Raw genomic sequence first — 15203 nt, 5'->3', positions numbered from 1 at the left:
TTTCCAGAACCATGTAGAATGAGAGGAAAATCAACTAGGCATCCTAAGGAAAAACAAAAGCAACATAGGGACCCTAGAGGCCAGGAGTGGTAGCTGCAGAGAAGGACTCCCTACTGAGCTATCTTCCACTCCCCAAATTGTTGTCAGTACTGCAAATAACCAAAGAAGAGTTGACTAGACTAAGTGTCTACTACTAGTTGTTCTCCTGTGTGTCCAACCTGCTTGTGGATTATGATTTTCAATATGGCCACATGTATGCCCAGGACTGTCAGAATAAAATATCTTTTTTTTTCTCTCTTCATGAGAACTCCCCCATATTGTCATACAATTTAACATTAAAGAACATCTCTACTTAGAGCAGAAGGCTCTTTGAATCCAAAGAGTCAAAAGTGTTCCTTTCAAAACCAAATTTCAATCACATACCTTTCTCCAACTTGAGTTTTCTTCAATGGGGCAATGAACATGATCAGTTAGAGACTTTCTACAGATGGTACGACCAAGCTTGATAGTCATATGGTAACGCAGACTACTTGTAACCTGATAATAATTAAGGAAAAAAAGTTAGATTTAAGGTTATGTTCTGTTACTCTTGAAACTTTGATAAATCAAGATGGAAGAAGCAAAAAGGGAAAATTCTATCTTATCTGAATTCTCCTCAAGAAGCAGGAACTGATTTGGGGGATTGAAATGATATGAACCATTGGGAGTAAAGAACTACTCTTTCTTAGAGTTTGTCACAGATGAGAGGAAATTCACTCATGGTGTCTTATGCAACATCCAATATTTTTGGAGAAAATATGTCAAAGGCTTTAGAGGAAGGATACGAAAGAGCACATGGATTAAAATTGTCCACGTAAAAATCATCCAAAGAGCAGTGGAATGCTCAAGAGTTAAGTTCCAAGACACAAAAAAGAAAGTATTCCAATGAAGGGGTGGGGAGGGGGAAGAATGATTTAAAGAGATTTATCTGGATGCATGGGGAATTCAACAATCAACTTTGGTTTTTTAAAAGGTATGTATAGCAGCAAGGGCATGTAACAGAGGAAGAATATAAAGTCTGGGAGTGTCTCATAAGAATAGTGATAATAGTGCCAAAACTCAGAATGAACTGAAGCTTGCAAGGAAAGTTAAAGACAACAAAAATATTTTAAATATATGTATATATGTGCATGTATATTTATATATACACACATACACATGAGAAAGATGAAATGAAAACAATGAAAGAAAGGGTAGGATTGCTATTTGGAAGAATGAGATGATGCCAACTTATGATACAGAGAAGACAGAACAGCTCAAATCTTATCTTGCTTCTCTTTCTCTACCAAGGAACCTGGTCTTTGGACCAGAAAAGATACAATGAAAATAATGAAAAAAAGTTAATATTAGATATAAGAAAATACCTGGTTCTCTACTGAATTCAGGTCACCGGACCCAGATAAACTACATCTTTAAGTATTGAAAAAACTGGCAGATATAACTGAGCCACTGTCAGTGGTTTTGGAAAGACTATAGAAAATGTCAGAAATACCACAGGACTTAGGAATAGACAAATATTGTTCTGATTTTTCAAAAAAAAGGAAGAAAATTGAGTCTCTAAACTGTAGTCCAATGCCTTTGATGTTGATTGCTGGGAAAATTCTAAAAATATCTTATTAAAGGGAAAGTTAGTCAACAATGAGAAAAAACCCCAGTAATTACAAAGAGTCTCGACAACTTCACTAAAAACAGGCCATGCCAGATTAGTCTTACTTCTGGTATATCAAGAGACAATTGTAGGTATAGTTTTCCAAGATTTTAGTCCAATATTCGATAAAATACCTAATGCTATTCTTGGGGAAAAAATGGAGAGATATAGTTTAGTCAATATACAATTAGATGAATTCAGAAATGATTAAATGGTTAGATCTAAAGAGTATAGTTATTAATGGTTCAGGGTATTTAGATTTACTAACTACTTCTCTCCCTGTTTTGATTCTGTGTTACAAGGAACAGCTCAATGGATAGAGGAAGAGTATCTGTATCTATCTATCTAAACATATACACATACATATTCAAAACAAAGATCCTATAGAAATAAGATTAAAAAAATTGTAAGGTATGAAAAGGGCTAAGAGCAGTATCTCAAAGATAAACTGTAATTTCTCTTGGAGATGAGACCAGGTGTACATCATTTATTGGCTAAGCTGTATAAATGTTCTTCATTTCATCAGAAGTGCTATTGGGATCTTTACACTAGCCAACTGATTGGCTACCCAACAGCTATCATTGAATTCCAGTGAATTAAACCTTTTTGGGTCCTATCAAAACTGGGTGATTCAATTCAATAATAAAATAAAATAAATTGTAAAGCACCTATTTGCAAACCACTGATAAAGTGCTATCCATAGATAAGACTTGAGAGTCAGAAAGATCTTTGTTCATATTTTGCCTTAGGTACTAGCTTTGTGACCCTAAGTAAATACATTCACCTCTCTGAGCCTCAGTTTCCTTATTTGTAAAATGTGAGGACTGAAATCAATGACTTCTAAGACTTCTGCCAGCTCTAAATCTATGATCCTATCATTCTACAACCCAAAAATAGGCCATGGTAAGATTCGTCACCCTCCTGATTTGACCTCCAGCTAGGAAATTGGATGAACCTCTAGGATTAGGGAAAGTCAATTTCTCATTAGTTTCATTAGTTATTGTTCAATAATTTAAATTTAACACAAAGAATGAAGCACCTGTGAGGGCATTTATTTTTATACAGTAGACTAGACTGTGCTATCTGTCTCAACATAAGATTTTAAAAATTTCTTTGATGTTATGTTGTAATATTGCCTTGTACATGGAATTCATAACTGAACCCTCTAATCATTAGGGATCTATCCTTGCCCGTCATCTATTCTTGCTTTCATTAACGCATCATGTTCTAAATTTCCTTGCCACCCTATGTACCCTCCCTCTCTACTTTCTCCTAACATATTATTTATCTATTTGTGGACTGCAAGTAACTCAGAAACTTAATTTATTAATTCAGGTATGCTGTGTGATCACCTGACAGAGTATTCCAACCCAGCTCCCTGATAGGATGCTGTAAGGGAGAGCCAGTAGAACCTAGAATATCACACAGCATGCACTCTAACTGGCACTCAATCTAAAGCAAAATCCAACTTAACACATATCCATTCTCTAATGGGGTTTCAAGATCCACTGGTCCCTCTCATACACCAATTTTCAAGAAAACATACTGTTTCTCTTACTTTTCTTTTACTTTTCTCTTACACAAATCCTCTGGAGCTTCAAACTCCCAGCACCTTCACAAACATCAATTTTCACGGAAGCATTGCTTCTCATGATCATACTGTGACTGCATTCAATCATAGTACAAACTCACCTATCAACAACACACATATTGCCCACTTCCACATACCCAAGAGACTAATTTCCTTCATAACACCTAACACCAAACTTGAGAGTACAACCTGACACCTCAGTAGGCTTGCAAAGCCATTAAAAGGTAAAGCTCAGCAAAGTTTCTGGGGCACACGGGTTCTGCCTTCTCACCCAGGTATCCCCAGACTCTTGGCATAGCAATGAGGCCTCCTCGCTGATACAAATTTTACATTTACAATAGTCCAATAAAAAGATGCATCATGGCTTGCCACAGAAATGAAAGGAGTTTTCTTTTCAAATTCATGCTGTCCATAAAGCTCTTTGATGGTAGGGTCAGTAGAACACAGGGAATGTCTGTTTCATAGTATCAGGTCATCTGTTCAGTTTTCCCAACTCCTGCTCAAACTGTGGAAGTCTCTCTCCACTGCAGCCCATCCTCTACTTAGTAAACAAAGTTATCTTTCTAAAGCACAGACCTGAACCATGTCACACTGTGCCCTGCCACCCCCCACCCATCCATACTCAAGAAACTCCAATGGCTCCCTAGCACCTCCAAGATCAAATATCAAATTCTCTGTTGGGCATTCAAAGCTCTTTATAACCTGTGACCCAAGCCCATTTTTCCAATCATCTCATACTTCATATTGTCTCCCTACCCCCTGTAGTGTGATATAGTGACAATCTCCTTTCTGTTATCAAATAAGACACTCTACCTCCCAACTCTGGACATTTTCACTAGCTATACCCCATGCATGAAAGGCTTTCCCTTCTCATCGCTACCTTCTGGGCTCCCCAATTTCCTTCAGATCCCTCTAAAATCCCACCTTCTAAAGGAAGACTATCCTAGTACCTTTTAATTCTAGTGCTTTTTCTCTGTTGCTTTTTCCAATTAATCTTGTGTAATAGAACATCCATCAGAATGCCCCATCCAGGCTCCCCAATAGGACAGTGTAAGGAACTTAGAAAATATCACAGATCCCACAGCATGCACTCTGGCACTCAAATCCAAAGCAAAATCTTACCTTTTGTAGACCCAAGCTTTCTGTATATAGTGGTTTGCACATTGTTTCCCCATTAAATTTTAAGCTACTTGAGAGCAGGGACTAATTTTTTTTAACCTTTGTATCACCACTTCTTGGCACAGTGTTTAGCACATTCCTGGTACTTAATAAATGTTTATTGACTTTTGTGGTGATATGTGCTCAAGGATACAGAGCATACATTTCGAGAAGGAAAAAAGCCACTTGTAGTGAGCACATTTTAACAATCCTTTAGATAGAATTCAGGGATTGTCATATGTGGCTTTTCACATTACCCGACTTCAGGTAACCTTGATTATTCACATGATAATAAAGCCCTAAAGTGGCATAATATTCAGAGGGCTAATATCAATCAATTAACAAGCATTTGTTAAGCACCTGCTATATGCCAGGCACTTTGCTAGTCACTGAGATAGGAGTTTAAAGGATGAAGCAATACCTGTTCACAAGGAGCTTATGTTCTGATGGCAGAGACAACAGGTACATACATAGCTATATACAACACAAATACAAATATATACAAAGTAGCTAAGTACATGGTAGGTCAGGAGGGAAGGCTCTAGCTGTTGGGAGAATCATGAAGACTTTATGAAGAATACTGTGGATAAAAAGCACAAAGGAAAAGAACTTATATGTACGAACATATAGCGGCTCTTTTGTGGTGACAAAGAATTGGAAATTAAGAGGATGCCTATCAATTGGGGAATGGCTAAACAAGTTGTGGTATGTGATTGTGATGGAATACTATTGTACTACAAGACATGATGAGCAGAATACTCTCAGAAAATCTTGAAAAGACTTACATGAACTGAAGCAAAGTGAAATGAGCAGAACCAGGAGAACAACGTACATAGTAACAGCAATATTGTATGATAATCAATCATGAATGACTTAGCTTTTCTCAGCAATATAAGCAATAAATAATCTAAGACAATTCTGAAGAACTCATGATGAAAAATGTCATCCATTTCCAGAGGAAGAACTAATGGAGTCTGAATGCAGATCGAAGCATACTAATTTTCACTTTCTTCATATTTTTACCTGTATTTTTTGCAACATGACCAATATAGAAATATGTTTTGCATGTTTTCATGTGTATTACCTACATAAAATTTCTTGCCTTCTCAATGAGGTGAGTAGGGAGTGAGGTATGGGAGACTCTTCAAGCTTATCCCCATGAAGGAGAATAAATAGTTTAGAAAAGAGGATGGTAAATCTTACCTAAGTAATGGACTCCCTAAATACAAATCAATGATCCTATGAAATCAAAAGATAGAACAAATAGAAAAAAGTAAAATATCTGACATATGAAAAAAACTAAGCTGAAAAATAGGTCAAGGAGAGATAGTTTAGGCTCCCTGAAAATGATAAAAATAATCTGGACACTAGATTTTTAAAATTAAAAATGAAAATTGCTCAGATCTATTAGAATAAAAGCCCAAGGTAAAGATATAAAGAATCCACTAATCATCTCCTGAAATGAACTTCAAAAGGAAAAGTCCCAGGAATGTCACACCCAAGATCCAGGGTTCTCAGCTCAAAGATAAAAATACTATAATCATATAAAATGAAGCAATTCAAATACTTATATAATCTATATAATCAAAATCACACAAGATTTGGTAGGTTCTGCTAAAAACAAGAGATCTTGGACTACAACATTCTAAAGGGCAAGATATGTAGGAATATAGTAAAAAATAACTTATCATGCAAAGCTGAGTATCATCCTAGAGGGGAAAAATTTTATCTTTAAACAATAAAGGATTTTCAAGCATTTCTGATAAAAAGATCAGAGCTGATGATACAAAGACAAGAATCCAAAGAAACATAAGAAAGGAAATTTACTTGAGCTATTGGAAGGAACCATATAATGATGCAATTTTTCACTCTAAAGTGAGATAAGAAACCAGTGTCCATTAATGTCTTCTAACAGAACCTTAATGTCTTCAAAGGACATTGAAGAAGTTAAATAAGGAAAACAGAGGTCCTGGAGAGTATCCTGGTTTTTTTTTTTCTGGAGATTTGAAGAGGTGAAAGGGAAGGGAAGATAATAGGAATACCCTTTTGTAGAAAGAAGGAAGGGGGTAGAACTTTCTATTTCTTAAAATGTAGTATGTGGGAAGAATGTACAAACATGGAAGGGAGGGTAGGGGAAGTGAGCATCAAATGAACATCACTTTTATCTGAAACAAAAAGAAGGATTAAACGCCATAAAATTTATATAATTATATATATATATATATATATATATATATATATATATATATATATATATATAAATTCAACTGATAGGATTATTGGTGAGGAGGAATTATGTGATCAAGAGGGAGGATGATACTGAGGAAGAAAAAGCAAATTTCTTGATCCTGAGGAGAGGATGAAGAGGGAGAAAAGAACTCCACAATGGATAACTAGAATTTAAAGGAGTGTGTTAGATTATCTCTTAGATAATTGTGCAATAGCTGAACAAGTTGTCATACATAAAGGTAATAGAATCTTATTGTGCCATAAATTCAAAGAAAGATATGATTTTAGACAATCCTGGGTAATATGAATTGATGTGGAATGAGCTGACTGAACTAGAACAACATTTTCTACAAAGGCAACAACAATGTTCAGAAAAAAGAACTTTGAAAGACTTGAGAACTCTGATCAAAGCACTGACCAACCATGTCTCCAGAGAACCTATAATGAAGCATGTTCCCCATCTCCTGACAGAGAGGTGATGGAGGATAAGATGCAGAGGCACACATCTTTGGACACGGCCACTGTGTGGATTCATTTTGCTTAACTTTGCTTATGTGTTACAAGGTTGTTATTTTTTTCTTTCCCTTTTTTAATTGAAGGGTAGAGGTGGGGGATAGAGAAGGGTTTAATATTACTAATACCAAATAAGGGGACTATCAAAACATTTTTAAAAATACACAGAAGAGAAAAGAAGATAATTCAGAAGGAAGTATTAGACAAGCTGAACAGTTTTCAAGGTATTATAGAAAGTTCCCCATGCAACATGTAGATTTGTTATATGATGTTTTTGAAGTGAGGTATATGAAATGGAGAATCACAGTTTAATATAGAATCCTCTTTTTGTATTCTGCTGTGTACACGCAGGTACTTTTTTGGTATTTAAGTTCAAAAATATTTTAACAATATTATAAAAGGTGTAACAGGAAGGGATGAGATCAAGCACACTTGGCCATTGCAAGGAGAGGTACCACTTCTTTGTTAGAGACTGGGAGGAAGGAGGGGAGAGTGGGAGATGATGTCAAAGTATTTTGAGAAGAGAGTGGGAGAAGAGAGAGTTCACATCAAATAGACTCAGCCTTCAGCTGAGAGAGGAGGTGAGGACGGGGAGGTATGGAGGTTTGAGGTGGGAAGAGAAAGGGTTTGGAATAGCTTTTGTGGGGCATGAAATAGGGAATCAATTAGGGAGAAATAATCAATCAGCACTTACTAAGCACATATAATATGTCAGGCACTGCCCTGGAATAAAAAGACTGTCTTGCTGAAATGAAGCCCTGATAGAAGTTGGAAAACATGCATTTGTCATGCAAACACAGTCAGCACAGTTGTGAGACTTCCCAATAAAAATAATAAATAACAAAAATGATAGCTAGCATTTTTATAGTGCCTACTATGTGCCAGATACTGAGTCAAGCTCTTTACAAATATTATTTCATTTATCATTTCTACTGATCAGGAGGAATCTTTTGTGAGACTCTCTCCTAAGGTTAAGGCTATACCCCTCTATTTTTATGTTCCTACATATGAAACCTTTTATTCAGTGCTTATGACTGCAGATTATCTACACACCTGGGAGCAACATTGAATGTGCACGTCCTCAGTGGCCTGACATGCCAAACCCTAGATGATTTCAACTCCCTGACCTAATTCAAGCTGTTCAAATAGCAGAAGTAACTACAAGGGATCTCAGATTATTCTGTGTCTTAAGCTGTTTGTGGTTGCAATGACCAATAGCAAATTCAAACACTGAAATTCAAAAGACCATTTGTAGAAGCACAGGAGGGGAAGACATAGTTACAATATAGTTCTTGGAAAATGCCCTGAGAGTTTGGGTCAACTTCAAATCAACAGTTTTTTATGACAGCTAAAAAAATATTTAATATCATCTGGAGCTGTATTTACAGAAGTCATGGCATCTACAACAATGGAGATAATAATCCCAGTGTGTGCTCTGTCTGGTTTGAACATATTTCAAATATTGTATTCTATTGTGACCACTATATTTTTAGATGGGATATGTAGAAGCTTTTTTTTTTAATAGGTTGGAGAAGGTCACATTCAAGACGTCTTCCAATTCCTAAATTTTTAATTCTATAAAATTGGAAAATGCCCAGAAGAATGAAACCAGAATGGTGAATGTCACATAAGGATCAGTTAAATAAATTGGGAATGTTTATCCTGGAGCAGAGAAGGCTTGAACATGATTGGACATGATTGCTTCTTCAAAGAATTTGGAGACTGGAATTATTTTTCTTGGTGCTAGGATGTAAACTACTATTAATGAATGGAAATTCCAGGGATACAGACTAACTTAATACAACAAAGAACTTTCTAACAATTTGTCATTGTTTTTGTGTCTTTTCAGTTGTATCTGACTTTGTGACCCCATTTGGGGTTTTCTTGGCATATATACTGAACACTTTGCCATTTCCTTCTCCAGCTCATTTTATAGAGGAGGAACTGAGCCAAGAAGGGTTAAGTGACTTGCCCAGGGCCACACATAGTAAGTGTTTGAGGTTGTATTTGAACTCAGGTGCTTCTGACTCCAGGGTTAGAACTCTATCCACTGTGCCACCTGGCAGCCCTTTCCTAACAATTAAAGCTGTACAAAAATAAAATGGTATGTTGTAATCAGGTAGTGAGACTCTCTTTCTGGAGTTATTCAAGAAGAGGGTTGAATGAGCACTTATCAGAGATACTGAAGGGTGCATTCATGTTTCTGATAGATCTTGGTCAAAATGATCTCTCAGGTTCCTTCCAGCTACTACTATGAATAGCTCTTTGAGGTGTACCAAGCACTTTATATACATTATCTCATTTGATTTTCATGACCAATGTGAGGTTGAGTACCGTGGGTATTATTATCCCATTGTTATTAGCCTCATATTGCAATGGGGAAACAGAAGGTCAGAGAGGTTAGTCAGTTGGTCAATTAAACATCTAGGGTCCAGGCATTGTGCTAAGTGCTGGGGATAGAAAGAAAGAACAAAAAAAGGGTCTCTTTTCCTAAGGATCTCATAGTCTAATGGGGGAGATAACAAAAACAACAACAACAACAACAACTGTGTACAAACAAGATATTTACAGGTTAAATTGGAAATAATCAAGAAAGGGGAAGCACTAACATTAAAGGGGATAAGTGACTTGCTCATGTTAATAAAATTAGTAAGCATTAGAAGTGGGATTCAAACTGAACTCTTTCCTTTTAGGTGATACTTCTATGATACTTGTATATATTATTTTCTACTGATTCCCCAGAGTTAGGCAGTGTGGTATAGTGAATAAAAAGCTGGTCTCCAAGTCCAGGAAGACCTGGGTTCAAGTTCTGCCTCTGACACATACTGGTTGTATGATCCTGGGCAAGTGATTTAATTCCCTTAGTGCTCCAGGCAACTCTCTAGAGCTACGAGTTGTAGAAAAAGTGTCTATCTGCAATGGTAGAGAAAGTGTCCTCAACAGGAATGACCTGTCCAAACGAAGTCAAAGAGCTGTTTTTTTTTTAAGGTCCTAGAAAAACTTTCCAGCCACTCTGAACTACTCATTCTTTCCTTTTTTTTTTTCCTTTTTCTTTTTTTGGCTAGGCAATAGGGTTAAGTGACTTGCCCAGGGTCACATAGCTAGTATGTGTTATATGTCTGAGGCCGGATTTGAACTCAGGTCCTCCTGAATCCAAGGCCAGTGCTCTATCCACTGCACCACCTAGCTGCCCCTACTCATTCTTTCCTAATTGAGGGTTTTGCCTTCCTGCTTTGGAATGCCTTTCCTGACATTTCCACCTATCTTGTCCATCCTTCAAAATCTTGTTAAACCTTTATCTTTTCCATAAAGCCTTACTCTAGCTAGATGTTATCTTTCCCTCCTCGGATCATACTTTTTACCATTCACATATAAATTATAATTAGTGCCTTGTATCGTAATTATTCCACCCCTTCTTGTTAAGTTGTCAGTTGTGTCCAACTCTTTCTGACCCTATTTGGAGTATTCTTGGCAAAGATACTGGAAGGTTTGCCATTTTCTTCCCCATCTCATTTTACAGATGAAGAACTGAGGCAAACTGGGTTAAGTGACTTGCCCAAGGTCGTGCAGCTAATAAGATGAATCTTTCTGACTCCAGGACCAGCACTCTATCCACTGCACCACCTACCTTGCCCTTTCTTGGCATCCCTATTAGATTGTAAACTCCTTAAGGGCTAAGAAATAGGTCTTATAATTCCTTATATCTCTCACAATGCCTGGTGCAACAGAGGAGGCACTCAGGAAATTTTTTTAAACAAATAAATTTTCTTTTCTTCAGTACAGATAGAAAAGGTATTCATCAGTGAAAATAATCATTTGAACTCCAAACATCAGAGCTGAAAGTTCAGGAAGACAATTGGGGTTCGTAAGTTGTTGTCAAGCTTCAGGCTTTGGAAGGCTAAGGATATAACAAACACAACCAGCTTCTTTCTCAATGGAACATGAGAGGTGGCAGGTGAATGACCACAAAGGCTGCATGGGAAGGGTAGCAATACAAAGCAGGAGAAAAGAGAGGACCAGGGAAAAGAGTGTAAAAGAGGCAACAGATGGTTCAGAATTATTCTGCTCCTGTATTTTTTTCTATAGTGAGCAGAAAAATCCTTCAGAAAACCTATAGTAGAATTATATATATTAAATATGTAACATCACAGCCTTTAGTAAAAGATGTGGAACATTCCTTCCCCTCCTGTTTCCCTCCCCATCTCCCTGGACTAGATACTGATGAACTCTACTTGATTTCCTCTGCTTGTTCTTAATTTTGAAATGAGTTGACTTTTTTCTCCCTATCCTCTAATCCCCAAACTGATTAAATTGTTGGTTTAAAAAATTAATATACCTCTCAATTGATATGTGTGTGTGTGTGTGTGTGTGTATAGCAATGGTCTTCAATAGTAAAATTGCTCCTCATCCACGTTTGATTAGCAACAGTGGGATTTATAAGTGGAGAGAGCGAAAAGGAAGCAGCACACTCACCTTCTCTTGGGCTTGGATCACTTGTACAACTTTATAGATGTTTGTGTCTTCACTGGCTTGGTTATATTCCTTCACGGCAAATCTCAGGGCCTGTGGCATATAACTTTGGGTTTTTGGGATATCTTGGTAAATTCTCATTGATGGATATCTGCTTTGGTCTTGTATGGGGCTGGTCAATGGAGTTACAATGAGCAGCAGAATCAGTGGCATATGCCAAGGTCTGGCCATAGTGTCGCAGTCAAGAAACTATAGAGTGCATTCACTTCCTCCTCCTCTGGGATTTGGGGGTGAGAAGGCAAAGGAGACAAGGAGTAGTTGGTTGTATCTTTGCCCTTTGAAACTGTTACAAATATGAGATTCCTTCTGTCTGTTCCAGTATAGTTTAAAAGATCTCTTTTATGTTTGCTTCTTTTTCATTTCATTCACCTTCTTCCAAAGCAACCTGACCAAAGAAAGAATAAGAGGATTTTGTAATAACTCTTCAGCTTACTTTCCAAATTTGCTGTCATTCTTTTTATAAAAAAAAATTAAGAAAAAAGTTTTCTCATTTCTATGATACCTGTAGGATCATAAAATTATTGATTAAGAATATTGGATCTCTAGGGTCTGATCTAGTTCCAAGTCCTTATTCTGCAGATATAGGAGCATAAAAGTTAACATCTTTAAGAGAAGTTAAGCGATTTGTCCAAGGGCACACTGATATGAAGTAGGGGCCACGATTCAAGGATAGGTCTTCCAACCCCAAATCTAGCACTCTACTGGTACCGTACAGTACTAGTTTTCTCTCTCTTCACCTCAGTCTCCTCATCTATAAAGTCAGGTGTTTGAATTATATGATCTCTCTTAGGCTCTATCTAAATGCTATCCTGATAAAAACTTGGCTACATGTTCATTGAGCAGTTTGCTCAGCTCAGTCCTATGGGAGGTTGAAAAGCAGCAGACAGATGATAAGTGGATTAAAGAGAATACCAGGGCATGAGGACATAAAACCCATGTAGAATCTGAATGCAGACCAGGTTATCACTCCATGTAGCTCCACCATACTAAGCAATTTTAGCAAAGAGAGACTTAATTATTTGGGTAACATTTCTATCCCTTCCTGGATCACTGCCTTGTCATGCAGAGGAGCTTGTGTAACTCAATGAAACTATGAACTATGCCAAGGCAGACATGTTATAATAGAGAGTTCTGACAAAGGTGATCCACTAGAGAAAGAAATGGCAAACCACTCTACTATCTTTGCCAAGAAAATCCCATGGACAGTATTCAAGTGATAAAAGGTTTTATCTGGAAGATGAGACTCTTGGGTCAGAAGGTGTCCAGTGTATTCTGGGAAAGAGTGGAAGACAACTACAAGTAGCTCCAGAACGAATGAAGAAGTAAGGTCAATGTCAAAAAGAAGCTTGGCTCGCAAAATAGGAGCAGAAGAGGATAAGAGAAGGATAAGAAGAGGGGGGTGATAAAAGAGAAGGCAGATTGGGGGAGGCAGTAGTTAGCTGCAAAACACTTTTGAGGATGGACAGGGTGAAAGGAGAGAGTAGGATAAAAGGGAGAAAATAGGATGGAAGTAAATAGACAATAACCATAAATGTGAAAAAATTATAGGAATATCTCTGTTCAAGGCCTCATTACTCAAATATATAGAGAACTTAGTCAAATTTATAAAATTAAGAGCCATTCCACAATTGATAAATGGTCAAAATATATGAACAGGCGGTTTTCAAAGTAATCAAAGCTATCTATAGTCATATGAAAAATTGCTCTAAATCACTACTGATTAGAGAAATGCAAATTAAAATAACTCTGAGGTACCACACATCACCTATAAGATTGACTACTATGACAGAAAAGGAAAATGACAAATGTTGTAGGGAATGTGGGGAAACTGAGACATTAATGCAGTGTTGGTGGAGTTGTGAACTGATTCAAACATTTTGTAGAGCAATTTGGAACTATGCCCAAAGGGCTTTAAAATCATGTATATATCCTTTTACTCAGCAGTATCACTACTATGTCTGTATCCCAAAGAAATTAAAAAAAAAGGAAAAGGAAAAAGACCTATATACACAAAAATATTTAGCAAGTTCTTTAGCAATGTCAAAGAATTGGAAATTGAGGAAATGGACATAAATTGGGGAATGACTGACCAAGTTACAGCATATTTTTGTGATGGAATAGTATTTGCTATTATAAGAAATGATGAACAGAATACTCTCAGAAAAACCTGGACTTACATTAACCAATGTAAAATAAGCAGAACCAGGAGAATAGTATACATAGTAACAGCAATATTGTATGATGATGAATTGTGAATGACTTAGCTATTCTCATCAGTACAATGATCCAAGACAAATCTGAAAGACTTATAATGAAAAATGCTATCCATCTCCAGAGAAAGAAGATAAAAACATACTTTTTAAAAACTTTCCTTTTTTTTTGGAGGGGGTGTCTGTTATTTCACATGACTAATCGGGAAATGTGTTTTGCATGATGACAAATATATAACCTATATTCCTTCTCAACGAGGGGGAAGGGTAGAGAGGGAAAAAGAATTTGGAACTCAAATTTTTTTAAATGAATATTAAAATTATTTTTACACGTAATTGGGTAAAAAATAAAATATTTTTTAAAATTCAGAAAATGAATATTTAAAAAATGGGGAAACGAAGAACTCTTGACCAAAGGATTTCAAGGATTATAGAAGATAAGCAGAATTTTGATTATATAAAATGGGAAAGCTTTTTGGAGAAAAAAAATCAGTGCAAGTAAAATGAAAAGGGAAAATGTTAATTAAAAAATCTTTGTAGGAAACTTCTCTCATCAAGGTCTGATTTCCAAGGTAAAGAAAAAAAATCAATACTGCATAGGAATCTGGAATGTAAGATCTATGAACCCAGGTAAGATGGATGTTGTCAAACAGGATACTGAAAGATTAAACATTGATGTATTGGGTGTCAGTGAACATAAATGGATGAGAATGGAGGAATTTAATTCAGGTGATCATTACATCTACTACTGGGAGCAAGAATCTTTTAGAAGAAATGGAGTAGCCCTCATAGTCAGTAAAAGAGTGAGGAAAGCAGTACTGGGATATAATCTCAAAAATGACTGAATGACATCTGTTTGAATCCAAGGCAAACCATTTAACAGCGCAGTAATATGAGTCTATGCTGATGCCAAAGAGGCCCAAGTTGATCAACTCTATGAGGACCCATTACATCTTCTAGAAATAACACACACAAAAAAGATGTCATTCATCATAAGGGATTGAAATGCTTAAGTAGGAAACCAAAATATAACTGGAATAACAGGCAAATTTGGCCTTAATATACAAAATGAGCAGGGCAGAAACTAATAAAGAATTTTTTCAAGATAACTCACTAGTCACTGCAAGCATTCTTTTTTCAACAATCCAAAAGGCAACTTTATACATAGACATCACCAGATGGTCGATATCGAAATCAGATTGATTATATACTTCGGAGCCAAAGGCGGAGAAGTAACAATCAACCTGGAGCTGACTGTGGCTCAGATCATGAACATTTTATTGGA

The 15203-nt window shown here is 36.5% G+C and overlaps 1 protein-coding gene across 6 annotated transcripts in view; it reads right to left on the bottom strand.

Annotated features, from left to right (window-relative positions):
- Positions 1-15203, bottom strand: part of LOC110208883 (cystatin-like) — a 91700-nt gene that overhangs the window by 33817 nt on the left and 42680 nt on the right. For all 6 annotated transcript variants that reach the window (XR_013484621.1, XR_013484622.1, XM_078149695.1 and 3 more), the window contains 2 exons: positions 11652-12093; positions 424-537 (listed from right to left, as the gene is read on the bottom strand). Coding sequence is in view for 4 of the 6 variants with exons in the window: in XM_078149695.1 (XP_078005821.1) it covers positions 424-537; positions 11652-11879 (342 nt within the window). In the remaining 2 variants the exon portion in view is untranslated. The remainder of the gene's footprint in view (positions 1-423; positions 538-11651; positions 12094-15203) is intronic.

The sequence above is a fragment of the Phascolarctos cinereus genome, unplaced genomic scaffold (assembly GCF_003287225.1).
Source record: "Phascolarctos cinereus isolate Bilbo 61053 unplaced genomic scaffold, phaCin_HiC Scaffold_2;HRSCAF=192, whole genome shotgun sequence".
Lineage (NCBI taxonomy): Eukaryota > Metazoa > Chordata > Mammalia > Diprotodontia > Phascolarctidae > Phascolarctos > Phascolarctos cinereus.
This window is presented reverse-complemented; position numbering and strand designations above follow the sequence as displayed.